Raw genomic sequence first — 23,811 nt, 5'->3', positions numbered from 1 at the left:
TGCTCTTACCAACTTGCACATCCCTTCCTTGCCCAGATGAGTCAGCCCGTGAGCTGCCTCAGCTAAACATGGAAGGTATGCTCTGGGGGCCACTGGTTTACCGTGTCCATCCGTCCAGAGTCCTGAGGACTCCTGGCCATATCCTTTTGCCTTCCAGACTGCCTTTTCCTGTGTGGAACACAAATTTTGCATCTCACACAACTTCTGTGTGTTGATGGTATTAAATACCATCAGTTGTGTGGTGTCTGTCTGTCTGGGGGTACCAGCTGCTAACTTAGCAGCTTCGTCTGCTCGGCTGTTACCAAGTGATACTGGGTCCTGGCTATATGTGTGTGCTTTACATTTGATAACAGCCACTCTGTCGGGTTCCTGTATCGCTGTTAGAAGCCTATTTATGTGAGCTGCATGCGCTATCGGTGTACCAGCTGCCGTCATGAAATTTCTGAGGCGCCATAGGGCTCCGAAATCATGGACTACCCCGAATGCGTATCTAGAGTCGGTGTAGATATTGGCTGACTTACCCTTAGCCAATTCACATGCTCTGGTTAGGGCGACCAGTTCAGCAACCTGGGCTGAGTGAGGTGGGCCTAGCGGTTCCGCTTCTATGGTGCCTTGGTCATCTACGACTGCGTATCCAGTACACAAGTCTCCCGAGTCTGACTGTCTATGACAACTACCGTCCGTGTAGAACGTAAGTTCTACATCTTCCAGTGGGTTGTCACTGATGTCAGGCCTTGCGGTAAAATTTTGGGTCAAATATTCCATACAATCATGTGTGTCTTCCTTTGTATTAAATCCTCCTTCTCCACCACTCTCATCCTCCACCCTTTGTGCCTGTCCAGGCACACCTGGGAGATATGTTGCAGGATTTAATGCACTGCATCTCCTTATGGTGATGTTTACGGGGGCCATTAGTGCCAATTCCCATCTTGTAAACCGCGCTGATGAGACGTGCCTGGTTTGGGCAGAATTTAACAAGGCTGACACTGCATGTGGTGTATGAATTGTGAGGTTGTGACCTAGCACGACATCTTCGCTTTTCGTTACTAGCAATGCTATCGCAGCAACGCTTCGCAAGCATGTGGGGAGGGATCGCGCTACCGTGTCTAGCTGAGCGCTGTAATATGCTACTGGCCTGCTGGCATCACCGTGCTTTTGGGTTAGTACGCCTGCCGCGCAACCAGCACTTTCTGTTCCGTATAGCTCAAAGGGTTTCCCATAGTCTGGCATACCTAATGCTGGTGCCTGCGTTAGGCACTGTTTAAGTCTCTCAAATGCCGTCTCAGACTCGTCTGTATGCAAAATCCGATCAGGTTTGTTTGAGGAGACCATCTCCTGCAAAGGTAACGCTAGAATGGAAAATCCTGGGATCCAGTTACGGCAATACCCACACATTCCTAAAAACGTTCTGATCTGTTGCTGGGTTTGTGGCAGATTCATGTCTCTAATTGCTTGAATTCTATCAGCGGTCAGGTGTCTCAGTCCTTGTGTTAGACAGTGTCCCAAATATTTTACCTTAGTTTGGCATAATTGCAACTTGTCTTTGGAAACCTTGTGTCCTGTGTCTGAAAGATGAAACAGGAGCTGTTTCGTATCCTTCAGGGATGCTTCCAATGAATCAGAACACAGTAGTAGATCATCCACGTACTGTATTAATACTGATCCACTCTCTGGTTGGAAAGACTGTAAACAATCATGCAAAGCCTGGGAAAATATACTTGGACTATCTATGAATCCTTGTGGTAATCGAGTCCATGTGTATTGGACTCCTCTGTATGTAAATGCGAACAAATATTGGCTGTCAGGGTGCAGAGGTACCGAAAAGAAAGCGGAGCAGAGGTCAATAACAGTGAAAAATTTCGCAGTGGGAGGGATTTGCATTAGGATGACAGCTGGATTTGGCACTACGGGGAACTGACTCTCAACTATTTTGTTAATCCCCCTTAGATCCTGCACTAGCCGGTAACCCCTCCCCCCACTCTTTTTCACAGGGAAGATGGGACTATTGGCAGTGCTGGACGTTCTTACCAGAATGCCCTGTTGTAGCAAGCGCTCTATTACTGGGTACACTCCTAACTCCACCTCTGGCTTCAGAGGGTACTGTAGGATTTTTGGAGCTATCCTACCATCTTTTACTTGTACAACTACCGGAGCTACGTTTGCCATTAATCCAGTGTCCTGTCCATCTTTAGTCCAAAGTGACTCTGGTATCTGAGATGTCATTTCTTCTACTTGGGAGGGAGTCCTATTTGTCATAATGGTATGTGACATTAATTTTGATGGGGAGTCTAACATGTCTCGCACTTCCTGAGCGTGATTCTCAGGTATGTCCAAGAATACTCCTTCAGGAGTACAATAAATGACGCACCCCATTTTACACAGTAAGTCTCTTCCCAGGAGATTGGTCGGTGCCGATGCAGCCAGCAAAAAGGAATGCTTGGTATGTAAAGGCCCTACTGTAATCTCGGCTGGTTTGCTAACAGGGTAGTGCTGGACTACTCCTGTTACTCCCATGGCTGGAATTGTCCTACCAGTGGTTCTCATGCCCACTGTCGAATTTATCACTGATTTGGCCGCCCCCGTATCTACAAGAAAGTTTAATGATTTACCAGCTACATTAATTGCAACTTCGGGTTCACTTCCAAGGCTTGCAATCAATTTTACTGGCTGCAGATTACAGGTATGGCCACACCCCTATTGGGTATGGTGACCTCCCTGAATCCCGCTGGCAGCAACTACTTGTGAGGGAGTTAGCTGGGAACTACCAGAGGCGTGCCAGTCTCTGTTCGGGGGGTATCTTTTTGTTTCCCCTGTATGTGGCTCATAACTCCGTCTCTGTGGACCCTGATCCCAATGTCGTGTGTCGTGTCGTTGTCTAGGGGGTTGATAAGATTTTTGTACATTTCTCGATCTACAGTCTCGTGCAAAATGTCCCTGTTTGTGACAAAAATAACATGTTACCACGTTTGACTTACCCACAGGGTTTGGTGATATTAACACAGGCTGTTTTGTGGTCAGGGCCTGTATACTTACTGACATTAACTTATCACCTTGTGACTCCCTGTGTCTGGTGATATTCCGGTCGTGATCAATAGCAGCCTCTCTCAAAGTAGCCACAGACAGACCTCGCCAACATGGTTGTGTGGTCTGTACCCTAGTCTTTAATGACTCTTTTAAACCATCCATCAGTACCGATACTGCTACTTCTCGATGGTTTATGTTTGTTTTAATGTCCTCTATGCCTGTGTATTTTGCCATCTCTGATAATGCTCTGTGAAAATACTCTGCAGCTGTTTCTGACTCCTTTTGTTTAATGGAGAATATCTTGTTCCATTTAACTACCGCTGGGAAATACTCCTTTAACTGTAAACTTATTCTTTTTACATTATCTTTGTTGTACACATCTGTAAGAGGTACATCCTGATCTAATCCACAGTCAGCTAAAAATTGAGTTGCGTCGACATTGGAGGGTAAACAAGCTCTTAGCAGTACTTGCCAATCTTTATTATTGGGCTCTAAAGTGTTTCCTAGGTCTCTGATGTATTTTTGGCTAGCAACTAAATCTTTTCTAGGGTCAGGGAATTCAGACACTATGGTCCTTAATTCCATTCGGGTAAACGGGCTATACATGGCGATGTTCCTAACAGGAGTGACTCCTGAAGTGTCCGTTTTCCCATTTGGCACTACTATTACCTTAACAGGATTAATTCTAACAACATCATTCTGTGTAGATTCTGCAGTTTGTGGTGAAATAGTTTCAGCATAGTGTATGGTGCCATACTTACCCGTTGATATGACCTCACCTGTCCCTCCGCTAGGGGGCTTTGTTACTAATCTTATGGGTTGGGCCGTGCCTACTGTTGTTTCTGATATGGTGGCTGCTAGAGAGAGCGCTGATATTGTTGCCGATTCGTCCTCTTGATCACACTCCTGGGGAAAGTTCAAAACAGGGTACAACTTGCACGGGTTAATACTTGCATTGGTTAATTGGTTAACATTATCTTTAACATTTACACAGTTGCTAAGTGTTTGTTTGTTACACCTTAGTGCGTCATTCTCCGCAACCAATTTCTCTCCTGATATGTATGGTGGCGGTGGGGCCGTGGCTATGTTTCCTGATCGAGCCAGATCCCGCCGCCTGAGCCAATCCTCTCTGTATGTCACCCTCCTGTTGCCACAACTGCAAATAATCATAATGCTTGATTCGTCTCTTTGCTGATTTAATGAGACATATCCTTCTCCTTAAATTCGTTAACACTTCTGTGCTGAAGCTACCTACTCTTGGGAATTTCTCCCCGTCATGTACTGTCATTCTCTCCCATTCATCACATAAAGCTTCTGTGTGACTTCCGTACTTTTCACACATTACGTACCTTGCCGACCCGACTGGTCAGTTTATAGAATCAACCCGAACCGAGGTTGATCGCCCCCTTCCTGAACAACTGGCCCCCATAATTTGCAGGTGTTACGGAACCTTACAAAAAACCAAGATATTCACGATAGGTTGGCGGTGAAGTTTACCGAGCACCTCACTCACTCGCCCACGCCGACCAATACGACCTGATCACACTGATATAGTGCTGGCGTACTCGACCCAGGGCCCCTATTAACCTTTGTTTACTGGAACATGTGAGTGTGATCCGCAGAGCATTAACCCTTTCCAGTAAAGGTGTGGTTGTCAGATAGTTCCTGAGTGACCAGCGAACTTCCCTTTTTGAAAAAATAAAAAATTACACAAATCACGTTAGAATGTACAAATAGCGTTTATGACCTTCGTACACAAATAGTACCGGTCAGGTTTACTAATGCACACAATTACGTGCGGTACAATCGTTCAGCACATAAGCAACTAATCTTATGTACGGAGCGACCAGCGGAATCGAAAATTGCGGCTGCGAATTCCTTCAGCAAGAGCTTGTATGGCCTATATGGGTGTTGCACCAACCCTTTTTTTTTTTTTTTGGTGTTGTGCCTGTGGACTCTATAGCGGACTTCCTTGTCTGCTGTACCTAGACCTCCTGGTCTGCTACAGTATGACCTCCTGGTCTGCTATACTCTAATGCTCAATTTTTTTTGTTTAACCAAGGATGCCTCCCTAGCCACCGTGCATGTCACTTACACGTATGTACCTTCACGAGAACTCGATGATTTCTTTTGGTTCAATCCTCAAAATTGTAAAAACAAACACTCACTCACCACATATACACTTTTGTTTCTATTTCTATTTCTGCGCAGAAATTTCTCTTTAGTGTTACAAATTAGGAGAAGGATCTATTAATTTAAATTTCGAATTTAAAATAGATTTGCGCTACTTATCGCCTGTTGCGCTATTTATCGCCTGTTGCGTTACTTAAAAATCAACACTATCGTGTGACTTGAGTTACGTGGGCGTACCCAGACGCTCCGTTGCGTAATTTACGCTGCGTGCGTCGGCCTTTGCGTACGCAAGTCTCCCTTTGTTAGAGACACGTGTACACCAGTCTTTGTCCACCGTAACACAACTAACACGTTTTATCAATGTAGATGATCCTCGATCATCTACCGCACACCACACCAATCTCTCCTTTTACCTTTAGGTAGAGCTGTGTGTATTTCTATACCTTAACTGTATTACCTTTACTCTTTAACTATGAAATAGCGGCAAATCTCTCTTAGTACGTTTATCAATTATACAATGGCAAACAGGAGAGTGATATATGAAAATACACGAATGAAAAGAAATGCAGATATGCGTGCGTGTGTACGCCAGACAGAAATAAACAGTTTTAAAAAGACACTATCGTTTTGTTCTTACCTCCGGTCCCGGATTCCTTCAGCACCCTTTACTAAGCGAAGCAGACGTTTATCCAAACAGCACTACGAGGAATATGACCTCCCGCCCTTTGCTGCTGGATAATGTCTGCTGAAATTACCTAGTGCAGATATGTGAAGGACGGGCGAGCCGCCAATTGATAAAGCTAAATATTTATCTTATATAAAACCCTTTATGAGGTCTAAGAACACTGTACGCTATTCACGTATGGAGTACCGTAAGGGTACGCTCGTTGCGTAGCAATCACTTAGCCGTAGTCGAGACGCTCAAGCGTCACGTTCGCTCACGGTCAAGAGATCACAGGCAGGCACGCTATTGGCTGCCGTCTAACGCAATGATTCGCTATAGCGTAGCGGACGCTCGGGACCACGAGGAGATCACCAGCGGCGCTGACGCTCACAATGTTAAACCTTTATATCTAAACCATAAACAGTATATTATGCAGTAAAACCTTAGTGTAGAAATAGGGTGTAGATGCAACCTAGTGTAACCTTATTAACTCAAATGCTGTTCGAGCGTCACCGACGCTCTGAGAATACTAAACACTATAAGAAATACACAGATACCTGGGCTTAGGGTCCAACGCCTAATATATATATATTATGAATGATATACTTGCAAAAGAATTAACACAATACAAGTCATACACTACAATATAACATAGACTACCTAACCAGATAACTACACAGGAAATACAATACAATACAATTATGTTTTAAGGGAAAATAAGAGAGAAAGAGGAGAAGAGAGAGAGAGAAATGGCCCACAATAACAGTAAGAACAATATGGTTGCGGAGAAACACTTACGCACAAGGGGAAACGATCGCATGCGCCTCTGGACATCCAGCTCCCGATTTTCAGCAATGATAACCGTTGAAGAGTGAGTTGGATGTGATCGGCTTGTCTATTTATGCCCCACACACAATACAATTCAATGGTCCCTACAATCTCATTGTTCATTGGACACAGGAATTCCTCCTCGCACTATAACAAAAGGTCATAGGTTGATTCATACAGGTGGGCTGTGACGATTTCCAACAGCTCAGGTGGGAGGGAAACTGGGTTTCCCGCCGCATGGCTAAGTAAGAGCAAATACAGGTTGAGTATCCCATATCCATATATTCCGAAATATGGAATATTCCAAAATACGGACTTTTTTGAGTGAGAGTGGGATAGTGAAATCTTTGTTTTTTGATGGCTCAGTTTACACAAACTTTGTTTAATACACAAAGTTATTAATAATATTGTATTAAATGACCTTCAGGTTGTGTATATAAGGTGTATATGAAACATAAATGAATTGTGTGAATGTAGACACACTTTGTTTAATGCACAAAGTTATAAAAAATATTGGCTAAAATTACCTTCAGGCTGTGTTTATAAGGTGAATATGAAACATAAATGCATTCTGTGCTTAGATTTAAGTCCCATCACCATGATATCTCATTATGGTATCTAATTATTCCAAAATACGGAAAAATCCGTTATCCAAAATACCTCTGGTCCCAAGCATTTTGGATAAGGGATACTCAACCTGTAATAGTAAATGGACATAAACTTCTTATGTCCATAACTATTCGCACGAGCGATTAATCCGCTCCAAACCAACACCGGAATATTGCTAATTAAATACTCTTCCGATGGGTACTAAACACCACTGTATGACTCCTGTTAGACCCTTCGTACAATACAAAGAGGGATCCCCCTGTCCAGGAACATGCTATATTAACTAAACTTTCAGAATCTATCAAAGGGACCATGATCTACAAAATACATTATATAGTTAAAATATGTAACGATTGAGTCGCACGCTACGATCACATAAACTCTACCGTAAATACGCATACCGTGCGCCTGCGGGTGCCCGCGACTGTGAGTATGCGCACGCACGGGAGAGCGTACGCATGCGCAGTGCGGACGTGTATGAGGTGCAAATATGGCAGTGTGTATAGAGATATTTTTCTGACTTTGACAGGTACAACAGACAAAGACGTAAGAAAACACATATAGTTGGCCTGAATATCATCAGAGGACAACAAGTGCATATAATCTCTAATTACATAGGACTGGTTTTAACATTACCCAAATGAAGTTGAGACCTAAATGCTGGTTGTAAATATAGTAGTAGCTATCTTAAAGCAGCAGAATAGGATGTCTTCGCCAGTTGTGTTAAATGCCCTACACACTGCGCAACCCGCCGCCGAACTGCCCGACCGCTGATACGGTAGACGGGCGACCCGAAGGCGGGCGGGGGGAGTGAAGTTTCTTCACTCCCCCCATCACCCGGCTCCATAGCAGTGCATGCAAATATGGACGAGAACGTCCATATTGTCCTGCATGCACAAGCGACGGGGCACCAGCGATGAACGCGCACAGGGCCGCGCATTGTTCATCGTTGCTGCCTCCACACTGAAAGATATGAATGGTATCTCATTCATTAATGAACAAGATTGTTCATATCTTTCAGTAATATCGCCCAGTGTGTAGGGCCCATTAGGAATCCTTACCGTGATTGGAGGGAAGCAAACAAAAATGCAGCTTTTCCCTAATACGTATATGCAAACATGGAAGTATAAGATGTCTTGAGGCTTCTTTTTCTGTTCCTATGGTCCAGTGTAAAGCTGGGTGCACACCTGGCTGACGGGTCGGTCATTCAGCCAATCTGCCGACCTATCTAACGATTGGTAAGTGCATACACACTTATCAATCATCCACCCAATGTGCAATACCTGACATCACAACTGGGTGGGCATTTAAATGTGCCTGCCCAGTTGAGATATCAGTAACCGGCTGTCCCTGCAGCACGTGTGCCGACCGTCTGCACACACAGCCTGATGCGCTAATATATTTGTAGACATATCGGGGAGCTCACCCACAGATGGGCTCATGATACAGTGCATCTGGAAGGTATTCACAGCGCTTCACTTTTTCCACATTTTGTTATGTTACAGTCTTATTCCAAATGGAATAAATACATTCTTTCCCTCAAAATTCTACACACAATACCCCATAATGACAACGTGAAAGAAGTTTTTTTGAGATTTTTACAAATTTATTAAAAAATAAAAAACTAAGAAATCACAAGTACGTAAGTATTCACAGCCTTTCTCAATACTTTGTTGATGCACCTTTGGCAGCAATTACAGCCTTTTTGAATATGATGCCACAAGCCTGGCACACCTATGTTTAGGCAGTTTTGCCCATTCCTCTTTGCAGCAAAATGAATTTATTACATTTTGGAATAAGGCTGTAACATAACAAAATGTGGAAAAAGTGAAGCGCTGTGTATACTTTCCGGATGCACTGTATATATCGCCCGGTATCCGGACTCCAGGTCGACAACAAAAAGGTCGACACACCTTATGTCGGCGCCAATTGGTCGACACACCTTAGGTTGACATGGACAAAAGGTCGACATGGACAAAAGGTCGACAGGAACAAGGTTGACATGGGAAAATGTCGACATGAGTTTTTTATGTTTTTTTTTTCTTTTTTTGAACCTTTTCATACTTAACGATCCACGTGGACTACGATTAGAACGGTAATCTGTGCCGAGCGGAGCGGAGCGAAGGCACCATGCCCGAAGCATGGCGAGCGAAGCGAGCCATACGAGGGTACGCGGTGCACTAATTGGGGTTCCTGGTCACTCTACGAAGAAAACGACACCAAAAAAACATAAAAAAATCATGTCGACCTTTTTCCATGTCGACCTTTTGTCCATGTCGACATTTTGTCCACGTCGACCTAAGGTGTGTCGACCAATTGGCGTCAACCTAAGGTGTGTCGACCTTTTTGTTGTCGACCCTGAGTCCCAGACCCATATCGCCCGATACATCACTCAGTGTATACCCAGCTTTAGGTAACAGCATTAAGACGATACTCCACAGGATATTGCAGGTAAGTGATCTTAATGATATTTGTTTACATTCTAGGTGAGAGCCAAAATAAGTGAAGTTTCTGCTAACTGAATCTGTCCCAAAGATACCATTACAGTCCCAGTGACTGCTAAGAGTAGGTGAAGAGCAAATTTCAGGTCTACACCCAGAGCATACTTTAAAAGTTGATATTCTCACAAACTTAAGTTAATTAATAAAGAGAAAGAGATCCTGCACCAAAAAAATAAGTCCACAGTAAATAATGTTCAAGGGGATTTACAAATATTGACCACAAATAGGATAAACCTTTCTCCTAGATGCGTTTTGCTGGTGCTACCCACTGATTCAAAAGTACAAAAGCTCAATTTACAAAATAAAAGGAATAATTTTGCACAGGGGTGCACTCAATCCCTTCTTAATCTAAATACTGCTAAAACTAATTTTCATTCAATTGAATTAAATAAAACATTTTTTTAACAGTATTAGATGAAAGACGGATTGAGTGTACCCCTGTGCAAACGGATTCCTTTTTCTTTGTAAACTGAGCTTTTGTTAAAAAAATTAATTTCTGTACGGACAAATAAGTACATTTATTTGTAGAGGTAATCTGAAGCATTATGATGTGATTCGTAAGATGTGTACACATGGTGAGATTTATCATTGCGACTTTGACTATATAGTCAAAATAGCAAAGGAAAGTTATTGCAAATTGCATTGTGTTATGCAGCTTACGATCCCGATTTGATCCCGATGCGTGATCCCGCGGGGTCGGTGTCGCAAAGAAAGATAGACTGTGCAGGCAACTCAATCTTGACTATCTAGTGTACTATCAATATAATTCACAGTCAAAATTGAAGGTACAGATAGTCAAAATTGGTGCTTCTGGGCTCTGGGGGAGTTAAAGGGAAATCGCATAGTCAAAATCAGAGATCGCCAATATCTCACAATGTGTATGCAACTTTATCCACCCCTCCCATTACCAAGTAAACCTTTTTAAAAACAGTTAACACCCAGTCATTTTTAGTATTGATCTGTCTGATAGAATTCCCCCATGGAAAGTTTTATGTTTTCAAACTCTTGTCCACAAGAAACACCCATACTTGGCAGGAAGGCTTCATAATTAAAATATTAAAGGTAATTTTTTCCCACTCATAATTCTCTAATGAAAATATAAAGAAATAATGTTTAATAAGATTCTAGTTGCAGGGCTTTTTGAAGCTTCTATAAATAAGGTAGTAACTCTGTCTGTCAAATTGCCAATAGTGAGCCACTGTTCTCCTCTTTGTTCCATAACTAAATTAACGCTTTCTTTCTGTCAATCATATTAATGTATACTAAAATAACAGAGCTCTACATCTAACACATGCATTCCAATGTTCTAGATACACGGTTCGTCAACATCATTTTGAGGCACAATTTCAAAGGAAACTTTGACACATGAAAGACATTACGTTCCTTTATTCCCTAATTTCCCCGAGCTGTTTATTAGCAGTATCAGCATGAAAAGGGTAGCTAATTGACAGTTCTTTGGAATACAGATAGCTAGTGCTTCATTAATGACTTTAAGCCTTGGCCAAGCAGACACTATTATATAGCCTTGCTTGTTGATAATTGAGAAACGCATGTCTTTGTGCAAGATATTCAAAGATATGACTAAACATTAAAAGACAAATTATCTAAAAATAAACTAAATAAAATCCCATAATCTCCTTGCAACAATGCACAATACCTTGCTCCTCATAATAGTTTTTATAGCTGCCTCAAACTCTTGGGTGTTATTGTAGTCCACTGTTATGACATGTGGCCGCCCAATGGTCATCTCCATGTAGGGATGCTGAGATGATACCTGTAGAAAGTATTGAAGAGCCTGTTTATAATAACCAACAATCTTTAGCATGAACAGGTGGCACACAGAGGCTGTCTTGTGTCAAGTAAACAGACGCTTATTTATTTATTACCAGTTATTTATATAGCGCACACATATTCCGCAGCGCTTTACAGAGAATATTCGGTCATTCACATCAGTCCCTGCCCCAGTGGAGCTTACAATCTATATTCCCTATCACATGTACACGCACACACATTCATGCTAGGGTTAATTTTTGTTGGGAGCCAATTAACCTACCAGTATATTTTGGGATTGTGGGAGGAAACCGGAGTACCCGGAGGAAACCCACGCAAGTACGGGGAGAATATACAAACTCCACACAGTTAGGGCCATGGTGGGAATTGAACCCATGACCTCAGTGCTGTGAGGCAGTAATGCTAACCATTACACCATCCGTACTGCCCTTATGACATGTATATACCTAATACTAGAATACATGGACATAATTTCCCTTGGTTTGTCATATTTTACAAGACTGCAAGTGAGATGTATCACAAAAAAAATTAAAAAATAATAGGAACCAATGTGTGTGTGTGTATATATATATATATATATATATATATACATACATATATACATGTATATGTATCTATATATATATATATATATATATATATATATACTGTACGGTCATAATTCCCAAAATTATTTATGCATCCACCTCTCGTCTTTGAAGTTTTCCCTCTTCAGGGCTCTCAATCTTGGAGATATCATCAATATACAGCTGTGAGAATCTCTCTCTTTCTCTGAGTTTGTGACAGACAGCTCCATTCATCAGAACTCAGTGGGAGATCTTGTCTAATTAATGGAGGTAATTATGTTTTTTGTCAGGTAGCTATGATTAATTCCCCCAGGCTGCTGTGCATCACACAACTTTCTGCTTGTTAATTCAATATAAACCTTTCCCAAGTGTTCCATAGTAGACTTGTAGCAAGCACCATTATTATAACACAAATAACGTTGTTGAAATTATTGGTGATTTTTCATTCTTGACCAAGAAAATTCAAGGCCAATAAAAGATGTCAATCCGTACCTCTCTGGAGGTTGGTTTGCCTCGGAAGAATTCATGGTTGAGAGAGCTGTGCGGTGGATTGAAACGTGGTTGCAGGAACACACAGCCATTGGCGATGGCTTCCAAGGGAGCTGGTCCTTCATAGGGAAAGCCAAATCCTATAAACAGCTGTAGAAAAAATAGCCAAGGTTAAAAGTGACTGCGGAAAATATGTTCATTATGCAATGTACATATATAGAAAAATCTCAAAAATATACAGAATAAACACCAAATAACATATTCAACTATACTGTCTGTTATGTAGGCAATGGCTTAGTGGGATAAATCAATGTCAGAGGTTACAAATTAAATGATAAGCTAAACTCTTGTAAATATTGGGTCATCTTCATAGGCAAGCACTGTTTTGCCAGGAGGTTAATGCTAGCCATACATTATACAATTATCGACCTAATCCGCGACTGACCACAAATGATCAGTCTGTCAGACATGCCGAATTGTCCAACATGTCCGACAGATCTGATCATTTGTAAACTGCAAGTCAGTCGCATTGGGCAGTGTTTGCTCCTCCTGCCCGAGTAATCGATGTTTCCTCTATGTGGGGAAGGTACACGGAAATTTCTTCTCCCCAGGGAAGGAACGCAGATACCATGCGGCTATACATTATGAGGTATCTCAGTGTATGGCCACGATATTTGATGGGGTTCAGGCTGTCAGATAAAATGTCTGCAGTGTCACAGACATTTTATCTGACAGTATATGCCCAGCATTAGAATTGCCTGTAATCCCCATCGGAAACAAATATAGGGTGAGATAAACATCCCACCTCTTAATGGGTACATACCAGTGTTAATAATGCCAGTATGTACCAAGAAATGCGCATATCCCAATAAGAGCTGTCCTTTTTGCAACAGAAGGACTTTCACGTTTAGGACCAGGGAGTCCTTCTGCACTTACACAGTGTGATGTGCATGCTAGGGCGTGCTAGGAGGGATCCGATTGTAACACTCTCAGAGGGAATTGTGGAAGTGCCAACTGAAGAAGGCATTACTACATAGGTAATGCCTGGAAGAGATAACACATAATGTGGGAGACACAGAATACTAAAGCAAGTAACCTGAACCTTACAAAATCATCAGATCCATGCATTGCACAATCTACACATGAGAGTAGCAAGAGAGGCAGCCTTCTTGGGCGCACTACGCACAGTAGGTTACAATGTATGACATAAGCATTACGTGGAAAGAAGACAAATAAGGGTAATGTGGAAATTAAATAACAAGATACCCACTGAATAAATCGTTCCACAAGTTGTTCACCCTGCTGATGAAAGTACCAGGCAACCACCTTAAGTGCACTACATAGGTTACAGTGGGCAGTTGAGTAGTTTGTAGTGTAATATACGGTGGGAAATTACAGAAAGAAATAACATATTGAATAAACACACAAAACATGGAAGCACCAAGACGAAAACTGGAAAGAGATGGTAGAAAAAAAGGAATCATTATATAGTATGGAGAGATATTGAAAGCAGTTAGCTTATTGCAAGCACATGGTAATGAAAGTAATAACACAGATGACATACTGCAAAATGAGTGAGAACAGACTGCAATAATAGGAGTAATAATAATACACAATAATACACAATACAGTATAAAGAAAACCGCTCAACTCCGTCACCATCAGCATTGAGTGCGGCTCTGCATGAGACCCATAGAGTGCCATATATGTGTGTATGACAAAAGCATGCTTTTGTTATAGGACTCCAAAGAGATGGGATAGACATGATAAAAGGCTTACAGAGTGACAGAGCCTTGTGTATACACCTCCTAGAACATGCTCCATACAAGTTTTTGGAATTTTCGCGTATTCACAGTAGCAAAAGTAAATGCTCAACTTTGTGAACATTGGCATGGCGGATGACTCTGAATCAGGACCATTACATGCAAGTAGTAGTCCAAAAAACTACATGGATACTTATCAGGCTCATAATAGTTCATTCATCAGCAAATACAGTCAAAGTCCGATGGCCATGTGTATGAATATATATATATATATTATATATTTATATATACATATACATACAGTGGGGCAAAAAAGTATTTGGACAGCCACCGATTGTGCAAGTTGACTTACTTAAAAAATGATTTGTAATTTCCATCATAGGTACACTTCAACAAAAAACAACCAGGAAATCACATTGTATGATTTTTAAACAATTTACTTGTATATTCTTGTGGAAAATTTATATTTGGACACCTACCAAGCAGCAAGATTTCTGGCTCTCACAGACCTGTTACTTCTTCTTTAAGAAGCTCTTCTATCCTCCACTCGTTACCTGTATTAATGGCACTTGTTTGAACTGGTTATCTGTATAAAAGACACCTATCCACACCCTCAGTCAGACTGCTACCTCTCCACCATGGGCAAGACCAGAGAGCTGTCTAAGGACACCAGGGACAAAATTGTAGAGCTGCACAAGGCTGGGACGAGCTACTCGACAATAGGCAAGCAGCTTGGTGAGAAGTGATCAACTGTTAGCGCAATTATTAAAAAATGGAAGAAATACAAGATCACTGACAATCTCCCTCGACCTGGGTCTCCATGCAAGATCTCACCTCGTGGGGTATCAATGATCTTTAGAGCGATGAGGAATCAGCCCAGAACTACACGGAGGGACCTGGTCAATGACCTCAAGAGAGCTGGGACCACAGTCACAAAGGTTACCATTAGTAACACACTACATCGTCATGGATTGAAATCCTGCAGTGCCCGAAAGGTCCCCCTGCTTAAGCCAGCACATGTCCAGGCCCGTCTAAAGTTTGCCAGTGACCATGATGATCCAGAGGAGGACTGGGAGAATGTAATGTGGTCAGATGAGAGCAAAATTAAACTTTATGGTATAAACTCCACTCGTCGTGTTTGGAGGGAGAAGAATGATGAATGGCATCCCAAGAACACCATACCCACTGTGAAGCATGGCGGTGGAAACATCAAGCTTTGGGGCTGCTTTTCTGCAAATGGGACAGGACGACTGATCCGTATTAAGGAGAGGATGAATGGGGCCATGTATCGTGAGATTTTGGCCAAAAATCTCCTTCCCTCAGTAAGAGAATTGAAGATGGAACATGGCTGGGTCTTTCAGCATGACAACGACCCCAAACACACCACCCGGGCAACTAAGGAGTGGCTCCGTACGAAGCATTTCAAGGTCCTGGAGTGGCCTAGCCAGTCTCCAGACCTCAACCCAGTAGAAAATCTGTGGTGGGAGTTGAAAGTCCATGTTGCCCGGCGACAGCCCCAAAACATGACAGATCTAGAGAAGATCTGCATGGAAGAGTAGGCCAAAATACCTGCTACAGCGTGTGCAAACCTGGTCAAGAACTACAGGAAACGTTTGAACTCTGTAATTGCCAACCGAGGTTGTATTACAAAGTATTGATTTAAACTTTTTGATTATCCAAATATTTATTTTCCACAAGAATATACAAATAAATTGTTTAAAAATCATACAATGTGATTTCCTAGTTTTTTTTTCAGATTCTGTCTCTCACAGTTGAAGTGTACCTATGATGGAAATTACAGACCTCTCTCATCTTTTTAAGTGGGTCAACTTGCACAATCGGTGGCTGTCCAAATACTTTTTTGCCCCAATGTATATATATATATATATATATATATATATATATATACACGCACATTGCAAATGGTGTGGCACTCTGGACTCTCCAAAAAATGGACTCACACAGATAATGTAAACCTTTCTACCTGTATTAGAGTGTCATCACATTGGCAATCTAACACAGATTGACACACTGAAGCTATCTATATGGGGTGCAGATTATTAGATCTACACTAAAAAGGTCTACAGTCAATAGGTCTACCACCAATTGTAGACAAGCATTAGGTCGACAGGGTCAAAAGGTCAACATAGAATAGGTAGACAGTAGGATAGGTCGACAGGGTCAAAAAGTCGACAAGGTCAAAAGGTCGACCTGTAATGGTGTCGACCATTGTCATGTCAACCTTTTGACCCTGTTGACCTATCTACCTTTTACATGTCGACATTTTGACCCTGTCAACCTTTTGACCCTGTCGACCTAATGCATGTCTACCAATAGTGGTAGACCTATTGACTGTAGACCTTTTTAGTGTAGATCTATAGTCTGGATACCTTCTATGTGACATAAGTCTATTAACTGAGAGAGTCAAGAGTGACACACCTTTTGCAATATAGAACTTAGTTGTTGTGAGGGCACCGGTTGCAGTCATTACAGTTGTTTGTAGTGTCGGACATACTGGTTTATATATAATCAGTGTATATAAACAGCTGCAACTGCTGCCCCTGGGCTGCAGCGCTGTCCAAGGTGTGCAGGGGGTAGCTGGTCAGGACATATGAACATACATTTGAAGTTGTATGTACCATAGAGCCCGGCTTCCTTCTCCGGGAATCAGCAGCCGCTGCAGCATGGCACACACTGCTCAGCCTGTCAATCATCATTTAGCCCACCCCCGGATTCATGTGAAACCAGCCAATGGGAGTCTGAGGGTGCACTAAATGATGAATGACAGGCTGAGCAGTGTTTTTCATGTAGCGGTGGCTGCTGATTCCCGGGAAGGAAGCCAGGACATATGTTACATACATCTCCACATGTATGTTCATACGTCCTGGCCAGATATCCCCTGCACACCCTGGGGCAGCAGCCGCCACTGTGTATATATATATATATATGTATATATATATATACATACACATACAGCAATCCACCACACTCACCATTCCCAGGAATGGGGTGCAGTGGCCTGTGACTACAATGTATATGTGGGGCCTAATTCAGACCTGGTCACACGCAGGCTATTTTTTGCACTGCTGCGACCAGGTAATCACCACCTACAGGGGAGGGGGTAAACGCATCGCAGGGGTGCGATCGGCTGTACAGATAGCTGCACAAACAAAAGTTTGTGCAGTTTCTGCACAGCCCAGGACTTACTCAGCCGCTGCGACGTTCCGAGCCGCTGGTGACGTCAGGAATCCTCCTCCGGAAACGGGTGGACACGCCTGCGTTTTTCTGGACACTCCCAGGAAACAGTGATTTGCCGCCCTGGAACGCCTTCTGACTGTCAATCTTCTTGCGATCTCCCCTGCGATTGCTTTCTTCGTAGAAACTGTCGCTATTCGGCGACCCCCGTCGCCGGACAGCGACGCGCTTGCACATTGCGGACCGCACGCATGCGCTTTTCAGACCCGATTGCACGGCTGCAAAAAAAGGCAGCGTACGATCGGATCTGAATGACCACCATGGTCCTAAAGTATGGAATTAATCTTCAATTAACCCACCAGATAACCAGTTAATGGATACAAATTTATTTAAGAACTTAGGGGGTCATTCCGAGTTGTTCATAGCTGTGCTAAATTTAGCACAGCTACGATCATTCACACTGACATGCGGGGGGACGCCCAGAACAGGGCTAGTCCGCCCCGCATGTCATGTCAGTGCCCCCCCCACCTTCCCCCGCAGAAGTGCAAAGGCCTCAGAGGCGATCGCTAGGCAATGGCGGCAGGCATGCACCGCGCATGCACAGTTTCTAGCAGTGCAGCGATCGGGTCGGAATGACCCCCTTAAGTCCTAATGACATATGGTATTATCAAGATAAATCCTAATCTTAAATATACTGGAACACAGCTGCTGTATCTTCCATTTTAGTGCAACATTGGTTAGCAATGTTAGCAAATGCGCAATATTTTCCTTAGCTGGAAATAGCTGCTCTAGAATTTCTTATGCTGACTGAGTACAGTGGAAGATTCTGTTCTCTTTGCTTGGTATAGAAATCACATCTTGGAATAATTTTGTCCGCATGTATTAGTCTTCAAAAAGGAGAAACTGCAGCAGTCACGTATTTAGTGAGTGCGGACAAGCAACCAGCTGTTTTTATGAGGTAAACATCACATACAGGCATATGGGTCTACAGGAGTTTTCCTGGAGGAAACAGACAAACTTATTTCCTGTACCAGATGGCAAAAATGGGTTAACCTGAAGCCCTATAACACTGATATCTACAGAAAAAGTACAGACACATACACATTACCTCTAGCCACAGCCTTCGTCTTCCTAACCACCATCACAGTTACAGTAGTCTTCCTCATCTTTAGAAGTGGCAGCTGAGACTCTTCCTCCAAACAAAGCCACCAACATAATGCTCACTCCCAACTATATGACCAGGCAGTAAATGAAGCATGCAGAAAATCACTAAACGATAATGTATATTCCTTGGTCTTCTGCTAGTTCTACAAAGCAGGTTCTAACAGTGATGACTTCTCTATCCCCGGGTTAATAATAACTAATGTCATTTTTCCACAGCATAAATTCACTGCTTCCGCTATTTACAAGATTGTGCTTCATAAAAGGTAAACCATTGATCTTCTATGGGCAGTAAGTCTATTATGTCTGCAGTCTGAGTAATGGATCTGGAAAGCAGAGTAATGAAGGTATGTGGATTCCAAAGCAGTGATTGAGTCCATTTCAGACAGAATTAATGTCATTGATTCCTTGACACTTAATCTTACCAGAGTTGGTTGTTGCCTACCAAATACTGAAAGGTGCAAGGGTATACATTGTTACACAGTACCAATAATTAGCTTCCAAATGCATGGATGAACTGAATATGCTCCTGTCTCCTAGGCTTACATTTTTTCACTCCTTCTTTTTCTACCTCTCCCATTTAGTGCAATAAATTGAAAGAACACAAATATTTTACTTCAGGGTTAAATGCGTTCACTGGGAGAGTTATGTCATGGGCATGTTGGAGTTTGATTTCTTCATACCTTTCAGTTCTTCTAAGAGACATTATGAATTGGAATTAAGTAGAACATCTTCAATGAGAGTTTTCGGCTCTCACCTGATGGACCTGCAGGCATGCTGCCTTCTCCTATTATCTGCATGTGGACGGTCGCATGCTCTGGCCACAAAGTCAGATTTAACTGTAGTCAAAAACATGTAATCTGTTCATCCCATACCCAGCTAGTGACATCTTGGCCCATACAGCCTTCAATGTATAAGTCTTTCAGCCCATTATTAGTTCAAATTAAAAGTAGTATATCTATTCACCATTTGGATTTTGATTATTATGCTTCCCTGATACTTTGATGGTCATTCCCATGTCTTTCTTTCCACTTTGTTTCAGGTCACCATCACCTAACTTTGATATTGCTTTCAGGCAAAAGCTTCATTAGCATGTTATGAATTGGGTCCCAATCCGCTCATAGAATTTTGGTCAGTATACTTGTATGCCCAATACCATGAAGTCCGTCTTCCAGTTTTCAACAAATGATTGTGAATTTTCATTAAGGTACGCATAAGTAGATGCTCTAATGTTTTAGCCAACTTAGTATGCTTGTTTTGCCTGGTCACATAATAAGTTACTATTAACCGATCACACTTTCACAAACAACTTGAACATTCAGATCTATCCTAAATATCCTTTGTGATGTATTATCATCTTAATTTTATTTGGAGAAGCAAACTTTAATTAATGTTAAAAGTAATATCTGACACTACTTCTGCTTTAACTAATAAATTATCTGCTAACAAGGGTAATCATCTGGGATTCTAGATACACCACCTGTCTCTTATAATAATTATGCTGTAATTTGTTCTTAATAGATATTAGGTATAAATGGTCTGAGATTTTTGCACTGCATTTTGACTTGATAGTACAGAAATATATTCATAGTGTTTCCAATAAATGTATTTTTACACCTATATAATGTTACCTATTCATCTATGCTGTTAGGTATCTGGATGATAGGTCAACAGTGAAAAGAGTGACAAACAACAGGTCAACACAAATAGGCAACATGCATATGGTCGACATGGTTGACAGGTTCAAATGCTCAACATGACAATGGTCGACACATGAAAATGTCGAGATGATTATTTTTTTCTTTTTCTTTTCATTTTTAGGACTTTTTCATACTTTACTATCCACATGGACTATAACTGGGAATGGGATACGGTTGTTAGGTCGACCCAACTTAGGTCGACACTCATTAGGTCGACCACTGAAGGTCAACATTGCCATTAGGTCGACATGCATTAGGTCGACATGGTCATTAGGTCGACATGTACTAGGCCGACAGGTCAAAAGGTCGACATGAGTTTTTTTTTTTAAAATACATTTTGGGATTTTTTCATGCTTAACAATCCACATGGACTACAATTGGAACAGTAATCTGTGGCGAGTGAAGCAAGGCACCTTGCCCGAAGCATGGCGAGCAAAGCGAGCCATGCAAGGGGACATGGTGCACTAATTTTGGTTCCCTGTCGCTTTACGGAGAAAACAACACCAAAAACAGTAAAAAAACCCTCATGTAGACCTTTTGACATGTCGTCCTAACGCCCATATAGACCTAATACATGTCGACCTAATGGCAATGTCGACCTTCAGTGGTCGACCTAATGAGTGTCGACCTAAGTTGGGTCGACCCAACGACCCATACTCCTGGGAACAGTAACCTTGCCAAAAGTTTGCATGACATGCGAGGGGATATGGTGCACTAATTGGGGGTCCACGTGCAAAAAGGAAAATTTTGATACCAAAATAACATAAAAAACTCATGTCGACATTTGCATGAGTCGACCATTTCAGTGTCAACCCTGTCGACCTTTTGACCATGTCGACCTTGAGCATGTAGACCATTTAGTGTAGACCTACACATTGTTGACCTTATGACTGTCAACTCTTTAATCCATTGGGTGCCTCTGTAACAGGTATTTTTTTTTAGCTTGTTTTTGTCATTTTATCATTCTATTTATAAACAGAAGGTGGCAGAGTGACCTCAATCAATCTGAATAAAAGCATTACACACTTTAACATGCCTTGAAGTAGTCTGCTTTACCTTACTTTAGTTATTCTCCAACATCCAGAAACCTACAACAGCATTTATTCCATGTAATCTGTATTCCAACAACCTCAATAAATGGGAGATATACACAGACAGATTGAAATGAAGTCATGGCATAACCGTCAATCTAACATTTTCAACGTATTTAATTATTCAGGTAGATAATGGAGCACCGGATGGAACCAGCTCAGCGTTAGTTTTAAGATTAAGAAATTTGCCATTTAGTAATCAGTCAAGCTAGTCAAATAATAAATCTTTATAATTTATGCAAGCCGATCTTTTGATGCAAATTGAATCAACTCATAGGTGCTAAATTAAGTAAACTGCGGCTTTTACAAATTCAATACAGCAATAATAGTAAATGCAAAATTAAATGTAATTTATAGTGTCATGTTAATAGGCAAAGAACATAAACAACTCTGTCCAGCAGACCTACAGTCCATGCTAGAAGGTTACAATAGGGCATATGCAAGATAATAAATTAAACTAGCTGATAATCTTAGGCCTGAGGAAGCTGGAATTTGATTTGAAAAAAAAAAAAAGTTATATAAAATATGATTTAGTTTGGAACCCATATTAAAAGGAAAAATAGTCTACAAATTAAATCCACGTGAAGCTAGAAAAACCTAAGGCCAAAGAATGTGGATCTTTAAAGCTATAAAAATTAGATGATAAAATGTCAACATGCCTCTAAAATTGGTTTTCTTCAGAAGTGATAGAGGATTTGTCAGGTCAGCTTACTCATCACAAACATTTAGAGGAACGGAACATAGCTCACTGTACTCAAGTGACTGGGTCCTAATGGACTAATCAAACTTTACTGTTATACCAGACCAAAAGTATTTTCTTTGGATATTCTTAATAACTATTATAAGTGATACAGTATATAATTCCAACAATACAAGAACATCAAAATAAATTGTGTTGACTGTGTGTTTGTTACAGAACTGCTCTGCTAAGTCCCATTGGACTTCACCACCATGTGAAGGGCCATGAAATTAGAAAACCATACTGACGATGCAGCAAGATGTGTAGTAGTGGATGCATCAGGATTGCAGGTTTGGGGGGGCCATGCTAAATCCCTAACTATGCTAGGTTAGCTCAGGGCTCAGCAGATCTTTCCTACGACCATGGAAGCCCTTGTATAGCCTGTTTAGCAGCTATAGAAGGATACAAAAACATGCCCAAACAGAACCCGGATGGTAAATAAATTACATATCTTGTGTGACATTATATACATTTGTCCATCCAAGTCAATTGTTGCTTGTGCTTATTCTGTACCATGGCAAAAAGTTGCAATCGTTAATAGTTTGAAACTATGTTGCTGCAATTTGCTAACATGATTTTCACCCCTGCAGTGAGAGAAAATGGATAATTTACATTTTCCACAATTAACCAAGAAAACCAACAAAGGTTTTGTCATGCACCTCCTCAGAGCATTCCACTCTGCAATACCCAGATTCATCTGTGCTTGTCCCATAGTTGTAGGTGTGGGGAACACTAGCATTATTTGGGTTATTTGAATGCACAATACTTACATATACGTACAGTGGTCGTATGTATAAAGGAAACTTTTCCTAACAGGGTAAGTGAAGGTACAACTACGCAACTATTGGAACTGCAAGTAAAACAATAAAGTAAATGCTTCTTACTGGAAGTGAAGCAGCCAATGACTTAAGCTGTTAATACAGTAGAGCAACTGTGTGTATGTCTAATTTAGGCACATGCATGGCTAGACTGCTGTCATTAGCTGACATTTTTGACAATCCTGATAGCCATTTGTTAGAATAAATGTTCTTTGGGATTGAAAGTGGATGGATTAGTCAGAAACAAGGTATTAGGCAATCGGGTGTGGTATGGAAGGTAGATAGAAACTAGGTCGACAGTGTCTAGGTCGACCACTATTGGTCGACAGTAACTAGGTCGACAGGGTCTTTAGGTCAACATGGTCTAGGTCGATAGGTCAAAAGGTCGACATGAGTTTTTTTGGTGTCGTTTTCTTCATAGAGTGACCGGGAACACTAATTAGTGCACCGTGTCCCCTCGCATGGCTTGCTTCACTCGCCATTCTTCGGGCAAGGTGCCTCGCTCCACTACCGCTTCGCTCAGCACAAATTACCATTCCAATCGTAGTCCACGTGGATCATTAAGTATGAAAAGGTCCAAAAAAAGAAAACAATTGTGAAAAACTCATGTCGACCTTTTGACCCGTCGACCTAGAACATGTCGACCTAGAGACCCTGTCGACCTAGAAACCCTGTCGACCTAGTTACTGTTGACCAACAGTGGTCGACCTAGATAGTGTCAACCTAGCTACTGTCGACC

The 23,811-nt window shown here is 41.7% G+C and overlaps 1 protein-coding gene across 1 annotated transcript in view; it reads right to left on the bottom strand.

Annotated features, from left to right (window-relative positions):
• Positions 1–23,811, bottom strand: part of MGAT5B (alpha-1,6-mannosylglycoprotein 6-beta-N-acetylglucosaminyltransferase B) — a 184,368-nt gene that overhangs the window by 49,220 nt on the left and 111,337 nt on the right. Inside the window, exons 15-16 of the mRNA XM_063960440.1 lie at positions 12,609–12,755; positions 11,417–11,533 (exon numbers count right to left, since the gene is read on the bottom strand). Coding sequence (XP_063816510.1) covers positions 11,417–11,533; positions 12,609–12,755 — 264 coding nt within the window. The remainder of the gene's footprint in view (positions 1–11,416; positions 11,534–12,608; positions 12,756–23,811) is intronic.

The sequence above is a fragment of the Pseudophryne corroboree genome, chromosome 3, assembly GCF_028390025.1.
Source record: "Pseudophryne corroboree isolate aPseCor3 chromosome 3, aPseCor3.hap2, whole genome shotgun sequence".
Taxonomy (NCBI): Eukaryota; Metazoa; Chordata; class Amphibia; order Anura; family Myobatrachidae; genus Pseudophryne; species Pseudophryne corroboree.
The sequence above is the reverse complement of the archived record's forward strand: the minus strand, read 5'-3'. Positions and strand labels throughout refer to the sequence as shown.